Source organism: Anabrus simplex, chromosome 1, assembly GCF_040414725.1.
Source record: "Anabrus simplex isolate iqAnaSimp1 chromosome 1, ASM4041472v1, whole genome shotgun sequence".
Lineage (NCBI taxonomy): Eukaryota > Metazoa > Arthropoda > Insecta > Orthoptera > Tettigoniidae > Anabrus > Anabrus simplex.
Window position 1 is genome coordinate 1,329,923,721 of NC_090265.1, and position 19,684 is coordinate 1,329,943,404.

Below are 19,684 nucleotides of genomic sequence, written 5' to 3' on the forward strand. Positions count from 1 at the left end.
TTGAACCTGCGCATAATTCGGAAAGAGTATTAGGGGAAAGAGATTGTTTTTTACGTATGTTAGGAGGAGAAAAACTATTCAGTGACATAGCCTATTGCGCATATAACAATGCAGCCTTCAAACAGTTGCATTCCGGTAAGATAAAAACAGAATGGGAAGACCCTTGTCCAGAGGAAATAAAATCTTATATACATGGGCATCATTCCACTTCCAAAATCACGTGATTATTGGTTTTGAGGGATTCAGACAACATGGGAATGTGACAAATGCAGACTGTCTCTGTGTCGAGTATCACGAGGAGGGGGGGGGGGGGGTGAAAAACACATTATGACTTAATAAACAGAGAAATGGATGTGATGGTATATTTTCTAATGTTATTGAAAATTTGAATTCATTGTGATCAATAGTTTTTACTGTATTTAACTTTTTCTGAAACAATACGGTCTGTTTCAGTTTTTGCTAAATAATAGGTTGATACCTGGGGATAAGTGGAGTGAAAATGCGGGCGGGAAAGGGTTAAGACACCCAGGACTTGTGCAGTTGGGTTCTGGGGAAAGTGTAGGCAGTAAAAATGGTAGGGGTAGACAAAGATTTGAATATGGCAAGCAGATTAGAGCAGATGTAGGATGCAACAGTTATGTAGAAATGAAAAGGTTAGCAGAGGAGAGGGTGGCATGGAGTTCTGCATCAAATCAGTGTATGGACTGATGACTCCAAACAACAACAACAACAAGCTATTAAAACATCTGGAGTGGCCAAGACGCTGCATAAATTCAGATAAACTACAAATAATATTCTAACCCACATTCCAGACTTTTGTCAGAGAAACCTCCAGTGTGATTAATTATGTGCTAATGCAAAGAGCGTGGAATATTGTTCAGAAATTAAGTAGTGCAAATAGGGGTGATTTTTTTTAAGGCATGTGTTCACCCAGGTTGGTTTGGTTAGCTTTTTTGCAATGTAAATTTTGATACCTTCTTTAACATTCAATGATTTGCTTTTATTATCAATGTATAAAAGTTTTAGGTCTGTGCTGATATCTGTGAAGTGGTGAGAGTTATCATATATGTGTTCGCTGAATTCTGAGTGTCTGTTATATCTAATTGTATCCTTTGTACCTGGTGTGGAAATTATGTTTTGTCTGGCTGGTGTCCATGGCATTCGAGTTCATAAACTCCAGATTCAGAAATGGTCTTTTTTATTCAGATTGCATATACAAATTTGTTCTTGTAATGTGTTTGTTCTAAGGGCTATTTCAAGTACTTCCTTTCTGCAGGTTAGCTACATGCATGTTCATAATAAAAATAAAAAATAAAAACAGAATACCTTGAAAGAGTAGAGAAAGGAAGTTCATATTCATAGGACATGTGCATTAGTATTTTCTTCGGAAACTATTAGCATTTCAGTCACTAGGTTCAGCATATGTCCTTTTGCCTAGTAGGCACTGGGTCCTCCATGGGCACTGATAACTTGTTCCATGCGTGATGACATTGACGCGTATAAGGCACGAATGGTGTCCTGGTGTATAGCCATCCATGTTACATTCACTTGGTTCCACAGTTCATCTTTGGTGGTTGGCACCGGGTCAGAGCGCCGCACCTGCCGCTTCACCGTATCCCACACATTTTTGATTGGCAACAAGTCTGGTGATCGGGCGGGCCAGGGCAACAGTCCAACATCCTGTGACAACAAGAAGGCACGTGTTCGTGCAACAACATGTGATTGCACATTTCCTGCTGAAATATGGCGGCTGGGGCGTCGTGCAGAAAGGGTATGGCTAAGGGTCTCAGGATGTCATTCATGTTGGTCAAAGTGGTCACAGTGCCATGGACACGCACCAACTGTGATTTGTGGTTGTACCCAATAGCACCCCACACCATAAGGCCTTGAGCTGGCGCTGTACATCTTGTGCAAATGCAGTCAATGTGATGCCTCTCCCCCTGTCTGCGGCGAACCAAAAAGCGGCCATCATTTTCAAACAAACAGAACCTAGATTCATCCAAAAACACTATCTGCTGCCATTCCTGTCTCCAGTGACGTCATTCCATACACCATTGCAGTCTAGCATTAGTCAAAGGTAGGCGGAGAAGTGGACGACGCACTGGTAAGCCAGACCGTAATAAACGGCGACGGACTATCACTCCTGATAGTGTATGATATGTTACACTGTTCCACTGTTGCACCAGAGCCGAGGAGGACGCCAGATCTGTCCTGCAAAGCCATTTCGGATGAGGTGTCGATCGTCTCGAGGGGTGGTCTGGGTGGTGCGACCAGACCCATCCCGGCGTGTTCTACGGCCTTCTATGAACCATTCTGTTCACACCTCTTGCACTGCTGACACACTTCGTCCCACACGAGCAGCAATTTCCAGGATTAATGCATTAAGTTCTCTCATGCCAATAATGCGCCTTCTCTCAAATTCACTCATCTGACGGTACGGTACAATAACACCCACGGTATTTCCTGCCTGTCACACAAGTAAACAAAAAGAGGCCCATGGGCTGTTAAGTTGGGAGCGTGGGTTGGTGAACAAAGGGCCCTTTAGCTGAGTATACACATTGCTTCTACTTACTTGTGTGAGGCTCCTCACTTTCATCTATCTTACTCGACCTCCCTTGGTCTACTCTTGTTTTTTTTCCGACCCTGATGGTATTAGGTTGCAAGGCCTAGGCAGTCTTTAATTTTCACGCCCTTTGTGACCCTTGTCCTTCTTCGGCCAATATTTCCATTTTTCGAAGTGTCAAATACCTTTCATTTTTCCCCTCTGATTAGAGTTACAGTAATAGAGGATGGTTGCCCAGTCGTATTTCCTCTTAAAACAATAATCACCATCACCACCACTTTACAATGAGAACTGAACATTGTCATAACATGTTGTCTAGATATTATTTCGATTATAAAAATGTTTTGTTTCTGTAAAGATCACCGGTCAAAGTACGGTTCCGAAACTACTGACAAATCTACGTGAATAAAATAAATAACCATGCAATTAAATTTCAAATGCTGCCAATAATTATGCAGAAAAGGATGAAGGTTTTGCTAAAATACATAAATACTTTGTTACGGTACCTGTATAAGATTTAACAGTTTATTTAGTTTTATCTTTATTTGCAAGATATTTCAATCATGCTCTGTGGGGAAAAAAGACCTAAATTAGTTAAGTTGGCCTATTTTTATTTTAGAGTTGCCATATGACAAGCTAGGTGCTTATACTCAAAGATACAGATCAATGTACTTTTTCATTAGGAGACAGTTTTCACTTGCTGAAACCTGGGATAGTATGTACAATGAGAACATAGGTGATATAACATGGATGGTTCCATGGAGGTTCAAGAATTTAGTATGGAATGAAAGGATGACATGGCATGGTACAATATTGTCCCAATATAACATTTTTAAGACATCTCAATGTAAACCACCTTCATTTGACTCGAATATAACTTATGAGTATTCAAAGAAACTCCTCAGGTTAGGAATAAAATATGAATTACATGAAAATGTTGAACTGTGTGCAGAATAGAGAGAACAAGACGACTTCTATTCAGTAACGTGTTCGCTGCTACATTTCTTATAAGAACCATTAACTGCATAATCAAATCAGGATTAAGATATATCAAGAAAGGGTTATTTATGTATTTTAACCCTTTCATGCTGGAATTTTTTTAATTTTAGAATTTTTACCTTTCAGTTATATACAGTATGTTGCTTCCGACTGTGTCTAGAGTATGTATGTTATGTTTTATGTATATCTGCCCAGTACTTCTCACTCGCCAGGGACAGTATCCGTATGACCACACAAGGCACTAATGTGAACAAAATAGGTCATGTTCTTACCGAGGCTAATGACGATAATTTTGAGTAGAAAATTACACTTTTATTAAAATAATTTTGTAAAAGGACAGGAATATCGACCTGTGCTAGATATAGGTGCATACCGAGGGGCACGGTACTTTAAATAAAGAATGAATACCAGTATTAGGATATTTACCGTTCCTGTACTTTACAAATACATCCCATTTATGAATTGAATATTCTAGCATGTACTAACAAGGCAATTCCTATGACATTCCTCGAGCAGTGTGAAAAGGTACAAAACATGGGATATATAGTCCAACGTTGCACTTGGTACTCTGTGTGCGCACAACACTCGAACAGGTTTCTCCTGCTCAGTGCCTTCTACTGCAAAGCTCCACCAGAATGCCAGCTCCATCTAGATTGATGTCATCACTCACTTGGTTGAGATTGGTGCTGTTCCTGGCATAGGGAGGACGCCCTGGTCCTAGAGGCGTACACTGATATCTCTGAACATACATCTATATAGCATGCCCAAGAAAATCTAGATGTGGCATCTCAACTCCAGATTTCTTCATGAGTAGCCATGCATTATCTACGGACATCAATCAACAATGTAAATATGGGCCACTACCATTTCTTTCCTCGTACACAAATACTGTAATATGAGACATATCAGTCCATTGTGTCCGTCCCTGCCATAAATTTACTTTAGGCTCCAACAACATTTGGTCGTTCCACACAAACTCTCTTTTTATCTGATTGGGACTATCTTGACATGGCAGAAAAGCTGCGTGCCATGGTATGTGGATGTAACGGTGACTAATGAGTTGTCAACCCATCGCACAACACATAAGTCATCTTTACATGTTGTTGCTAACTCATGAGTACCTCCTTTTTTCTCTTTTCATCATTTCAGGAGTAATTGGGCAGTTCTTCAGTATTCTATTTTCTCAAATTGTTCTGGATCCTCCATATCCTTGGCTTGTCAGATGCTGAAAAAAAGTTGTATCGCTGTAAACAAAGAATCAAAAATTCCAACCAAAATGGCAATCTCCTTTATGTCTTCAGGAAGCTCATCTAGAATGGATACCATTGGTGCTGCCCATTTCACAAAAGAGTCTTCGTACTGAATGTTCCCGTTTGGATTTTTACCTTGATAAATATCAAAGTATATGAGGTAACCACAAGGAGTATTAAGACATCATACCTTGTATACAAAATATTTTGGCTTCCTACGTATGAACTGTTTACAACCATGCACTCATTAAAATCTAGATTTTGTTCTACCTGGAACTCTATAAGGAAACATTTCTTCAGAAGATCCATAAACAGTACCATATCTTATCACCCACCACTTTCCAGCAAGACGACCTTGAAGGAACAGTGTTGTGACCTGACAATAGCAGTACAGCTATAAAAACTTTTAGTTCCTGTGTAAGAAGTTTGGGTATGAAACGTTCTTAAATTGAGCATATCTGCCAGACTCAGCTGTTAAGAATTCCAATACTTCTGCATTGAGAATTGTCTCAAAACTCTGCATAGAAGACATACTCCTCAGAGAAGACGAGTGTTAGCATTAGTGAGAAAATGCTTAGTCGACTGCTGCAGTGAATATTACAGTGACTTGAATTCACTAAAGTCAATGGCTGCAGCGGAAGAATTAAAACATACAATGTCTAAATAATAAATGTAATGTAGTTAATTAGGGATACAGAAGAGAAACAAGTAAAGAACAAATCATATCTAATATAACTGGTATAAAAACCCTCTGTGTCAGGCATAGATTTATAATAAAAATGTTATTAATTCCTTACCTTTTTTTGAAGCATGTCCATGTAAGTCTATATAGAGGAACAAGCCTGATTCTTCAGGTTCAATAATTGTTTTGCTGATACCAGTATATGATATTTTATTGTTTGCTTCACTTTGTGCACTTCCACAATTTAGATCACCAAAATGTGGTCCAGAATTATCTTTATTTTCACACAATAATATAGAAGAAGGTGATTGATTTTCCAACTCCGCATCAAACTCAGGCTCTACAGTTGGTTTCATCTTGTTATGGGAGTTAGGTGTTAAAACTTCACTCGAGCTAGTTAGTGAGGTCACACAATTATGATGTGGTATTCCTTCAATAATTAGTGCCTTGTCTGGTAGACCTTCAGCTTTCACAGATATTGTAGCATTATTCACATTCTCACTATTTACATCACAAAACCCGGTAACGGTTCGGATTAAAGTTTCACGTATAGCAGCAAACACATTATTGTTTTCCTGACAGATTGCCTGAGGATATTCAAACAAGGTCCTAGGGTTTTCAGATAATGGGCTAACTTTATCAGCATTAATTAATGGTACTTGGTTTTCGTGCTTTTTCTCTTCAACTGTAACAAGAGTAACTTGATTTTCAACATTAGGTACTTTATTTTCATCAGACTGTAAACAAGAACTATCTCCTGTAAGCACATCCTTGTGAACTGGACTAGACGATTCAGTAGATGATAATGCAGGTCCTTCTGAGGAATGAACAGCACCATCATCATCTTCCATATTTAATTTATCTGTTGGATAACACAAGATTTCAGGTGTTTCATCCTCCACTTCTCTGCCATGATGATAATATCTTATCAGAGAACGAGCAGCAAATACTGATGGATGTAAAACAGAAGATGGGTTAAGATACACACGGTTGAGATTAACTCCACGAGTGTCAGTACGATAATGTCCTCTTGCAACACCATCTGGATTCAACACTGGGATGAGTTTGAACACATACAACTTACGGAGAAGAATAGCAATGGTATCATCTCGGCTGAGAAGAAGGTTCAACAGTCCATTGAACACAAAGCTAGACGGTGTTTCACCAGGGTGTACTCGTGCACTAATAAAGATCACCTATAAAAAATAAAAAAAGACACATTCAGAGTTCATGCAGTTTATCACTCATATTAACATATATAAAGTGTCCTTTAACTATTTAAAAAAAAAATCTGCAACAATGATAAACAGATCTGAGCATCATCTTAAATATCTTTGAGTAGTTTTTAAGGCTTGAATTTATGCTTAAAATTGGAACAACACATTTAGCCAAGGTTGTTGAGCTTAAAGAAGTGTGACATGTCACTGAGGAACTTAGAATGAAGTGTTTCTCACAATCAATTTTCAAGAAACATGTTGAGGATCTAGCAAAAGTAGTAACATAAAAAAAGCAGTACAGATAGTGATCCGAGAATAATAGTCAGAACAGCTTTTATGATTTATCATCATAACCACATCATATTTCTGAACCGCTGATGAACAAAACTTTGTAAACTTAGTCAGTATGGGGATTCCTAACTTTTCAAAAATTAATAACTATTATGCAAACATTTTATCCTGGAAGAGGTTGCATTCGTAGTGCAACTTAATGTGGTCACGTGGGGTCACAGTGACCTTTCATATGTTGCATATTTTAATCCTATTTATTTATTTATTTATTTATTTATTTTATTTTTGAAAGTTCTGAATAGAGCAACAAAATTTCCTTCATTATGTACAGTTGAACAATCAAAAATTGACATATGAAAACTGTGAAGTGCAGTATTGGGTATCATTACCCTTGGGTAAGGTAGTACAGCATGAACAAATTGTGATGCAACTGACTTATTGTTAAACAACATGTTCCTGACAAAATGCGACTGTACCGGGCGAGTTGGCCGTGCGGTTAGGGTCGCGCAGCTGTGAGCTTGCATCCGGGAGATAGTGGGTTCGAATCCCACTATCGGCAGCCCTGAAGATGGTTTTTCGAGGTTCCCCATTTTCACACCAGGCAAATGCTGAGGCTGTACCTTAATTAAGGCCACGGTCACTTCCTTCCCAGTCCTAGTCCTTTCCTATCCCATCATCGCTGTAAGACCTATCTGTGTCAGTGCGACATAAAGCAAATAAAAATAAATAAATAAATAAATAAATAAATAAATAAATAAATAAATAAATAAATAAATAAATAAATAAATAAATAAATAAATAAATAAATAAATAAATAAATAAATAAATAAATAAATAAATAAATAAATGTGACTGGCAGTATACAATGCACCTGTCCTCATATCAGAATAACATAAAAAAATACAATGAAATGGATGATAAACTGCCATAATAGTTAAACAAACATGTGAAGTGAGGGACACACTCGAAAAGTTAGACTCAACATGGAGCACTTTAAGGTGTGTTAGTGTAGGGGAAAAGCAAGAAGTGTGTTCCAGAAAATGAGTAATGTGTTTAAAAGCCACAATCTAACTTTAGGAACTAAAGTCAGACTTACGCACTGCTATGTATTTTGTTCTTTTATATGGTGTGGAGACATGGACCTTAAATAAAAACACAGAGATGAAGCTGGAGGCCTTTGAAACATGGCTTTACAGGTGGATCCTGAGAATATCTTGGACCCAGAGAATAACAAATGTGGAAGTAATGAGAATGATATAGATCTTGATTCCCATAGTGAACCTGAAATATTTGTCCCGAATGAGTAAATAATGTCCAATAACAGACCATTTATATTGGTACTATATTGGTAAGTAATGAGAAGGATGAACACAACTCTCAGTTGATCAAGATAGTGAAATGCTGAAAGCTGCAGTATCTGGGACATATCATGCACAATACAGATAGATACGACCCACTCAAAAAAATACTTCAGGGGAAAATGAACAGCAAAAGAGGTCCTGGAATAAAGACTAATATCTTGGCTTGACAATCTTAGAGACTGGTGTAATATGTCATCATCTGAACTGTTCCGCACTGCCACAAACAAGAAAAAAATAGCCATCATGATCGCCAACATCCGAAACGGATAGGCAACGGGAGAAGAAGTGTAGGGGTAAAGTCTTTGCTTTTCACCAGTTCTGGGATTCAAATACTAGTATAGACTTTCTTTTTTTTTACTATTTATTATTTATAAGTACTGACCACGTGGACTAAAAGTTTTAAGTTGTTTCTGATAGATCAATTTGAAGTCAATACTGATCCAAATAAATCAAACCATTATGGTTAAAATAATAAACTCTAAATTTCTTTTTACTGTACTTCATTTATGCTATTCAGCAACTGCACCATACTAACAGTCTTTGCATTTCCACTCCGAATGCTTGCAAGGAGCACGTAGTTTATGATCACTGGCCCCTCGAAGGACTGTTATAGCAATATAAATATTCTACATGCCATGCACAGTGGGGAATTGCCTTACAATATTTAGCGACTACTACTTCAGCAACCGTGATGGATGGAGCTGGATCATCCACAGAATTTACTGTTGGTACAGGCGGATAGAAGAATTCTTGACTGGAGAATTTTTCAAAATGTTTCTTCCATCGGTCAAGGAGCTCAGTTGGTCATTGTAGTAGTTTCTGGTTTTCGTCCTTTATGGTCATGGCATTTCCAACATCCTCTGTGGAACGGTGATGATTTTTTCGCTAGTTGGTAAATATATTTTGCTCCCTCTGAGGTGTTGGAGTTTATCAAACATGTCTCTGTAATGTTCTTCTTTTGTTTTTGCCACTTCCTGTTTTGCTAGTGACTGTAGTCATCTTTGACGATCAGCATCAACTCCCAAACTGAGCCAGATCTTACAGGCTAATTCCTTTGCTTTATTCGCCTTTCCATTTTTCATTTTCTTAATGGCAACCTCTACTTCAGCAACCATAATGGGTGAAGCTGGCCCATACACAGAACTGGTCAGTAGTTGGAGCAGTCTCTGACATCTCCTTTCCCTTTCCAGATGGGAATCGTAGCACTGGTAAGCCAATTAGAAGGGGCAGTCTTCATCAATGACCTTGGTGAATAAGCCTGTCAGGAGCATTCGCCCCAGCACCAAACCTCCTTGTTGATGAAATGACATCCAGGTTTTGTTGTACTCATGTTGGTCGTGGCACAGGTCTTTATGTGTTCGGCGATTGTTGTGCAGGCCTCAATGACATCATGTTGTCCATGTTGTATAAATAAAGGACCCAGAGAGGTTTTTCAGGTAGGTGTAATGCTGGTTTATTTTCCAACACTTAATTTTCTCAGACGTAGACATCAGGTCTTTTCTACAGAGATCCGAGGCACATTCTAAAACTGAGGAGGAACAGATGAAATTGGGGTGCAATATTAAATAATAATGTTATTGCTTTTACGTCGGAGTAACTACTTTGACCATTTTAGGAGATGCTGAGGTGCCAGAATTTAGTCCTGCAGTAGTTCTTTTACATGCCAGTAAATCTACTGATATGATGCTGGCATATCTGAGCACCTTCAAATACCACCGGACTGAGCCAGTATCAAACCTGCCAAGCGGGGGTTAGAAGGCCAACGTCTCAACTGTCTGAGCCACTCAGCCCGGAGGGGTGCAATTTATCAGATGGAATAACCTTAGTGTCAATGACTGACTTCAGGTCACGCCTTCGTACTAACCGGTAATCAATCTGAGTACCTCTTCCACCGCTGCTAAAACTAATGAGGTGCGATGGACGCTTTCTAGAAAAGTGTTGGCTACTGCCAAGTCAATGCCGCAGCACAATCCAAGATTCTGTTCCCATCCTCATTTCTCTCTCCAAAAGCTCTGACCACCATGTATTCTATCATATTCATCCCTATTTTCCCCGCCTGTGTCTGTTCAAGTCACCACCAATGAAGAGGAGCTTGTTTTCCTCATGAGATTGTAGGTGAGTTTCAAAGCTGGTCATTATTTCTTAAAATGTAAGATAGTAAGTTACATTAAATCCTCCCGAAGGTATCACCACCTTGACGAATGCAACATATATTTTGCCGGGTGTTTATTGGAGGCTTGCGTGGTCAAATGATCCTTAGAGCTATGCCGGCAGAAACATCTGCTCCTGGTAGGGCCACCCAAGCCGGACAGGTCTACGGTGATGATCCAGACTAAGAGTGATACCCTGATCGTCCAGGGTGGGGGTTGAGCGTAGGGTTAACTCCCCTACCTCGTGAAAAAAACCACCTGTTACGGATACCTTAAGAATGAATAAAGCAGGACTGGAAAACTTGGTGATGAACCGGCGAGAAAAACGGCTAAAGAGAAGGAAAAAGGATATTATATTAGCAACGTGGAATGTTAAGACATTGAAGAGACCTGGTAAGTTGAAAGAATTAAGGAATGAAATGGATACGTATGGAGTGAAAATAACAGCTCTACAGGAACAAAGATGGAAAGGGCAAGGAATGATGATGTCTGCACAACATATCTTGATGTACAGTGGAGAAGAAGCAGGCAGTAATGGCACAGGATTCCTCATACATAAGTCGGTAAAGCAAAGCATAATTAACTTTACTCCAATCAATGATAGGATGTGCTCTGTGAGAATTAGGGCAAAATTCTTCAACGTAACTGTGTTTTGTGTGTACGCCCCAACTGAGGAGGCAGAAAATGAGAAGAAAGATGCATTTTATACTAAATTGGAGGAAGAAATTAATTAAGTTCAAAGACACGATGTGAAAATTATCCTTGGAGATTTAAATGCAAAAATTGGAAGAGAAGAGGTGTACAAACACTTAGTACGGAAAGAAAGCCTGCATGAAGTAAGTGATGATAACGGATTGAAACTGACTGACTTTGTGAGTGGAAAGCAGATGATAATTAAAAGTACTTGGCATCCTAGGAAAAAATTCACAAGGAGACCTGGATTTCACCAGATGGTGTGACAAGAAATCAAATAGAAAGTGTTATCATAGACAAGTGACATGCATCAGATATTATGGATGTTAGAAGCTGCAGAGGTGCTGATGTAGATACAGACCACTATCCTGTTAGAGTCACGTACAGACAAAAAATAGATTTGGCAAGAACGGAAAAAATAAGAAGAAGGGCAAAACACAATATTGAAGGTCTAAAAAATGAGGAATTGCAAGAGAAATACAAAAAGAAAATGACTGAATCTTTGGAAAAGAAAAAAAAAAAAAAAAGAAGGGGATTATGGGAGAAAGGAGAAGTGGAAGATAAATGGGAGATACTGAAAACAACAATCAGTGAAGTTGCAGATAGTACCCTGGGAAAGAAGAAATTGGTAAAGAGAGCAGAATGGTTTTATGAGGAATGTTCAACATTAATCCAAGAGAGGAATTATGCTAGGAACAGAATGCTTCAAAGGAGAACAAGACAAACAGTAGAAGAGTATAGAGAGAAACAAAGAAGAGCAGATAAGTTATGTAGATATAAGAAAAGAGTTTTTGAAAGAAAGAGAATTGAAGAACTGGGTGAAATGAAGGATAGAAACGAGGTACGAAAGTTCTATGAAAGAACAAAAGACCTTAAGAGAGGATTTCAACCAAGAGCTGTTTTCTTCAAGGATAAAGATGGAAACCTTCTGGGTGATAAAAGCGAAGTGCTTGGAAGATGGCAGGAGTATTTTTACGAGTTACTCAATGGAAATAATGATGATAGAGAGGAGGAAAATATAAATGTTAATGGGGAAGAAAGAGAATTGGAAGAGGAATCAGTAAAATAGCCAGACTTAGAAGAGGTCAAAGCCGCAATTAATGCATTAAAGAATAATAGAGCCCCAGGTGAAGATGGAATGGAGTCAGAGGTGTTGAGATATGGGGGAAAAAGGAATAGAAAAGGCTGTTTATGAGGTTTGGACAAAGGAGGAAATACCGAAGGATTGGACATTGGGTACAATTTACCCAATACATAAAAAGGAAGATAAGGCAGTATGTGGAAATTATCGAGGGATCACCTTACTGGATGGAACGTACAAGGTTTTTGGTAAGGTACTAGCCTTAAGATTGGAATTATGGATGGTAAGAATATTAGGGGATTACCAAGCAGGTTTTAGAAAACATCGCTCTACTCTGGATCAGATATTTATATTACGACAAGTGCTAGAGAAGTTTTATGAATATGACAAACAGCTACATCAGCTGCATATTGATTTTAAACAGGCATATGACAGTCTAGATAGGGGTAAAATTTACAAGATTATGAAAGAATTTGGAATCCCGAGGAATTTGATTAGATTAACAGAAATGACCTTGAAAACTACAGTATGCAAGGTGAGAGTGGAGCAAGATCTGTCAGAGGAGTTTTTAGTGGAGAGAGGACTAAGACAGGGAGATGTACTTTGCACACTGCTTTTTCTCCTAGCATTAGAAAAAGTAATCTGTCAATTGCCCATCAACCCAGGGGGAATCATTTTGAACAGATTAGTACAAGTGATAGCATACGCTGATGATGTAGCAATAATTGCAAGAAATGAAAGAACTCTTGAAGAAAGCTACTCAGTATTAGAAGAGAAAGCACGGGACCTAGGACTAGAAGTGAATATAAACAAAACAATGAAGATGGGAGATACAGAGGGAGTAAGAGGAAGGACCACAGTAAGATTAACTGGGAAGGAATATCAAAGAGTCACATCTTTCAAATATCTAGGCTCTATAATAACAGGACAATAAAACCTCCGTGGAAATACAGGAGAGGATAACAAGTGGAACCCGATGATTTTACGCCTTGCAAAATATGTTTAAATCCAGGAATGTCAGCAGGAATACAAAAATTAAAATATACAAAACAGTACTAAGACCAATAGTTATGTATGGATCAGAATGCTGGGTGATGACCTCCAGAGAAGAACAGTGGCTGTTACGGTGGGAAAGGAAGATACTGAGAAAGATATTCGGTGCAGTAAGAGATCAGGATGGGTGGAGAATGAGTACAAATGTAGAGCTGCAAGGACTGTTTGGCCAGCCAGATATTATTACTAAAATTAAGCAGGGAAGAATTAGGTGGGCCGGTCATGTTCAGAGAAGGCAGAAACCTGCACCTTAAAAAGGTGTTTATAGGAAAACTTGATGGAAGGAGGAGGAGAGGAAGACCCAGGAAAAGATGGATTGATGATGTTGAGGATGACCTTAGAAAGTTAGGAGTTAAACTTTAGAGAAGAAAAGCTGAAGACCGAGATGAATGGAGGCAGGTATAAAGGAGACCAAGGACCTACAAGGACTGTAGCGCCGACAAGTAAGTAAGTAAGTGAGTGAGTGAGTGAGTGAGTGAGTGAGTAAGTAAGTAAGTGGGTGAATGAGTGAGTGAGTGAGTGAGTGAGTGAGTGAGTAATATTAAATGTTTAACAATTAATTTATTGAAAACCACCTATTCAATACTATTTAAGTCTTTAAGACTATAATACAATCATTATATTAAAGGTTAAAGCATGCATAGGTGGTTTTCAATAAATTAATTGTTAAACATTTGAGGTGTCTAATATCAAAACCGGCCAAGTCACTCAAGGCATATTTTTCAATATGGACGAAAAACCTGTAGAGACAAAGCAATGATGGTCAGAAAATATTTTTTTCACAGTTATATCCTTAATGGTTTAATATTTAAGTTCCGCTGTTTTGAGAAATCTAACTCATAATTAACCCATCTTTTTTGTTAATTTAAATTTTGACTTGGCCGTTTTTGTTGCAATTTTGTACAATTTCACAAGGTATGAAAGTAAATCTTTCAGTTCACCACTCGGAACAATATCCACGTTACAGCACACAATAATGACAAAATATGAGCACACCGGAAATAGGATTTCTTTGGCGCCAATGACGGTAAGAAGCCCGCGAATACGTAAATCAGTGTTGCAAACGAACAAAAAACAAAATATTATGACTTCAAAGAATATACATTACAAGGAACGATTTTGCCTACTGATATTATCACATTGTTGCTTAATGTAACAACACAAGATTCCAGACAATAATGCTGCATCATAAAGATTGTCGCTCGTTCCTTGACTTGGCCAGTTTTGAATTCACTGGCTGCATGACTTGGCCGATTCTGTTGCACGACCGAGAATTCAGTGCTCTATAACATGAAGACATGGACGATTTTAAAGCATATTCTTGTTTCACCTAATAGTGCTATACTTCTTCTTCAAATTTATAACCTTAACTCATTTTCGTAAATTTTGTGACTTGGCCGGTTTTGATACTAGACGCCTCATTTAATATATTGAATTTCAATATGAACAAAATGAAAATAGTCACTTCTAATAAGATAGTAAGTTGTCGCACCCAGCTTTGTAAAATAACAATTTTTAATGTCGCACCACCGCGATTTCTTTGTATAGTATCACGTGTATTTAGTTGTCTCACGTTATAGGTACTTTGTTTGTGTATTAATATGGTCATCTGTGCTAGCGGAATTAATCAAGTCCACGTCAGTGTCAAACGGGGAAACAAAAGAGATAGGAGGCATTCTATACCTTTAAATATGCATGAAGCTGTCTTCTGTAAGTTTTTTTTTATTGCATGAATTTTCAGGTATTAACAGAAGGAGCAGGAACTAGCCTGTGTGCCAGTATTTGTAGCGTGTTACAGAATCACAGTCTTCTTAAATAAGACCGAAGGACGGGCAGAGCTATTGACATTAATCATGAGTAATCGGGGGGGGAGAGAGAGTGTGTATATGTGTGTGTGCGTGTGCGCATGCGCGTTTAAAAAAAGACCTTAGCCAGCTCGTACGTTGGATTGCTACTGCATTTAAAAGTCTTTCTTTCCTAGATCTCCAGTGTTGTGATCTTATGTCATTCGTGTGATGCGCATGCTGTGTTTATTTCATATGTATTTTTACTGTGATGAGGTTTTTTTTGTTCCTCTGTGGGCATTGTCTATGCCTATAGTCATAGGTTCAGACCTATCCAATTTAATACAGTCTGTACTGTATATTCAGTGCTTTTTGGGGGATTATTGTTGACCTCACATCTATGCATTTTTTGTGAAATCTGTGCTATGCTGGGGTAAAATTTTCTTTGATGTAAAGCTTATTTACGTCTTGCATGATAGCAATGTGGACCAAGGAAATGACAGAGCTTATGCGTTAGCCATCACCACAAAATAACATGCCCCAAGTTATAACAAACGTGTAAATTCCAGTAAGAGAGGGCGCGAAACCCCAGTATTCGTAAATTGTGTATGTCTTACACGATTCTATTTTTTTCTTCGGTTTTATTTTTCTTCTACCTCAACAATAATAAATTATGTTTTACTCACTATTTTAAAGTTCTCATTTACAAATGTGTCCTTCCTTTTCCTGTCCATATAGATAAAGTTAGACAGTTTAGATTTTGGGGACCCTTTGGACGGTCTAGCCAGGCAAAAATCTGGACAGGGGCGAGGGTTCAATATTCATTAAATACAAAATCCTTCCAGACCATACAAACTTAAAACATATAGGAAGAATTTGTAAAATCATGGGAAAGTTGGCAGCAATAATTATAAAATAATAGTGAAAGACTTATCAGGAGCAAGTTGAGTACTTACAAGCATATTCACAGAACATTTGAACACAATTACAAAACTAACATAAGGTGAATACTCTCCCCTAAACAACATTAGTAGCTTAATTTGTTAGAATATTAGCCTAGCTTTAATTAGGCATCCTGAGGGAATGCAGCTCCCAAACACACAAGTTATGAAAAGAAATACAGTAGCATATTAAATTGGCAAAACAAATTCTTGGAACTCAGAATGTTAAACATGAACCTTTAGAAATGAATACATACAAATGCCGTAATACTGATCATAGAGCAGTGATAGCAAAGTTGAAAGTAGGTAAGGTCACAAAATTACAAAAAAGGGAAAGAAAAATTAGGGTCTGAAGACTGAAGGAAAAGGAGGTTCAGGAAATAATTACAAAAATTGATACCAAGGACAGATATTAGTCACGTTGAACAGGATTGGAATAATTTTCAGAGTGCATTTCTAAGGTGCACCGAGAAAACATGTCAGAACATCAGGAAAGGTAAGAGAGAAAGAGATAACATGGTGGATTGATAGTGAAAAATATAGTAAATGAAAAGAATACTTGAAAGGAATGGAAAACACAAAAGACAGAAAAGAGGAGAGCCAGATATATGGAAGTGAAAAGAGTCTGCAAAAAAGTAGTAGCCAAAGAAAATTTGGGAAACATTCATGATGATAATGATGATGATTGTTATTTAAAGGGGCCTAACAGCTAGGTCATCGGCCTCTAATGGTACAAGGTGCAACAAAATGAAACGATAATTAAAACTAAAAAATGTATCCACTGACTAGATCTAAAACGAATGATGAAAAAATGACCATGAATCCAAAACAATTACAAGATCCTGTTCACAATGCCTTATTTTCTGAGATCATGCATGTTGTCCAAAGGGGTCCAAAATCCAGGTCACCAGCCCCTTGTAATGGTACTAATCACTGGTAAAGCAGAACCATGGTGTTCCTCCAATAGTGGTAATAATCACAAGTAATGTAGACTCATGGTGTCACATAGTGTTACTAATCACAGGTAATGTAGACCAATGGTATGTCACACATAACTGCACTACACACTGGTAACACAGACCCGTGGTGTTCCTCACATAAGGGTACTACTCACAAGTCACGCAGACCCACGGTGTTACTTACATAGTGGGACTAATCACGGATGCCGGCTAGATCAGTGGTGTTCCTCAAATAGTGGTACTAATCACAGGCTATGTATACTCATGGTGTTACTCACATAGTGGTGCAAATCATAGGCAATGTAGACCCACGATATATCACACCCTATGGTACTACCAGGCAACACAGACCCATGGTGGTACTACTCATAGGTAATGCAGACCCATTCTGAACACAGTGGAACCAACACATTCGAGCACAGCACTCGGCACCTACTCCTGCTAGACACTAGTTTGTGCAACCGAGCACCCACTTCCCTGCCTCAGTGGGATGCACACGATGGTACTAATCACAATGCCCAAAACTGTGGTGTTCCTGACATAATGGTACTGCTTCTAAGTAACACAGATGCATGGTCTTCCTCACAGGGTGCTACTAATCAAGTAACGTCGACCCGAGGTGTTTCTTACATAATGGTACTAATCACAAGTAGTCTCATGGTTCTAAGTCCACCATCCGTTGGTTGCCCCTTTTAGCTGCCTCTTACAACAGGCATGGGACACCCTGGGTGTATTCTTCACGTGCACCCCCCACCCACAGCGGGTGGAAAACATTCACACAGTAAGTAAAGGAAAATTTGGACAGCGGAAAAAATTATTTGGAATTGTAAGAAACTGTTTGTATGAAATGGTAAATACAGAATTTTTTAAGAATAAAGGAGTAATACTGATAAACCGGAAGAGATAATGAATAGATGGAAATAATACTTCAGTAAACTGCTGAAGGTGAGAAACCAGACACATGGAGAAGGTATCCAGGCAGTATGAACAGAAAAAGTAACAGAGAAGAAATCACGCCTTAAACTGACAGAGGTGGAATGGGCAGTTAAAAAGATGAAGATGGGAACAGTTGTGGGAACTGATGAAGTGGCCATAGAAATGATTAATGCTGCAGGACCAGCAGGACTCTAATGGACTTATAGAATACTAAGAGTGTATGGAGAGAGAAAAAAAAAAGTGCCTGAGGATAGGGAAAAGAAGGTTATAACACCAATATTCAAGAGATAGGAAGATGTGCAGTAACTACCAAAAAATCATCATCCTCTCCCATGTTGCCAAGATAATGAAAGGATATTGGAAAGAAGAATTAGACAAAAAGGTGGAAAGTCAGTTACAAGAGGAACAATCTGGATTCAGAAGTGGTAGGTCAACAGTAGAATCAGTTTTCATGAGACAGATAATGGAAAAGAACTAACAATATGGGAAGGATACAGTAACGACTTCTATAGACTTAGAAAAGGCATACAACAGCATTCCCAGGTCAAAAATTTGGGAAAGCCTGACACACAGGGCCACAACCAAGGAACTAATAACAATGATAAACGCAAATATATGATAACTGTCACAGCTGTGTGAAGACAACAGTAGGTAGAACAGAATGGTTTTGAATTGAAAATGGGCTAAAACTGGTGCGTTTTGTCATTTTTATTCATAATGGTGATGGATAACACTGTAAAGGCAGCAAGGGAAGATTATAGAGGGAAAAGAATGTAATGATGTTTAAGGATGATTATGTGATATGGGGAGAAGATGAAAACGAAGTACAACAACAGCTGAATGTACCCTGAATAGGATTGAAAAATGAGGAATGAAGACCAACCTGGAGAGAGAAGACAATGGTGATGAGCAGAGGAAGTAAAGAAGGAAAAGGAGCGATCAAAATTGGAGAACAGGAACTGGAAATAGTAGAATACTTCAAATATTTGGGAAGTGAACTGACAGAAAATGGAAGACTGGATATGAAAATTAGTAGGACAATACAACTGGGGAGTGCATTTTACTGCCAGGTACGGAGGTTAATATTGAATAAAGATGTACCAATGAAGGTTAAAAATGTAACGTACATGGGATATTACTTACGTATAGTGAGTGACATATGCAGCAGAAACCTGGACAATGACTCAAAAAGGTGAGAGTAGAATACAGGCAGCTGAAATGAAATTCCTGACAAGCATGGTACAGAAGACAAGGAGGGACAGAGTGAGATATGAAGATATATGAAAAGAGCTAAATGTGCAAAAACAAAATGATAGAATATTGAGGTGGTTTGAACATGTCAAGAGGATAAGAGAAGAAAGACTGCCAAGATGAATACAGGAAAGAGAGAAGACAGGGAGAGATGATGAGAGGGACTAATTGATTACAATTGATGGACTCTGCAAAGAACAGCATAGGACAACAGAACCTGGACTGGAACACAGTATTGGAAGAGGAATGGTGGAGAGACAGGACAAAGTGGAGAGGAAATGTATTTTCCCCCACCTGGTGTCAGATGGAAAAGGGGAACTGATGATGATAATGATGACCAGTAATTAAAGTACCATGAGAATGAGGCAAGGATGAAGGAAATCCCTGTTAATAAATAGGAGGAAGGGATTGTTCGGGCTTTGAGGTCCTGCCAGTACTTCTACAGACGCTCCGAACTTTGTGCCCTTTCCTCA

General features: G+C 38.5%; 1 protein-coding gene across 5 annotated transcripts in view; it reads right to left on the minus strand.

Moving 5' to 3' along the window:
• Window positions 1–19,684, minus strand: part of LOC136858309 (cytosolic carboxypeptidase-like protein 5) — a 376,851-nt gene that overhangs the window by 106,343 nt on the left and 250,824 nt on the right. For all 5 annotated transcript variants that reach the window (XM_067137753.2, XM_067137752.2, XM_067137756.2 and 2 more), the window contains one exon: window positions 5,610–6,690. In XM_067137753.2, coding sequence (XP_066993854.2) covers window positions 5,610–6,690 — 1,081 coding nt within the window. The remainder of the gene's footprint in view (window positions 1–5,609; window positions 6,691–19,684) is intronic.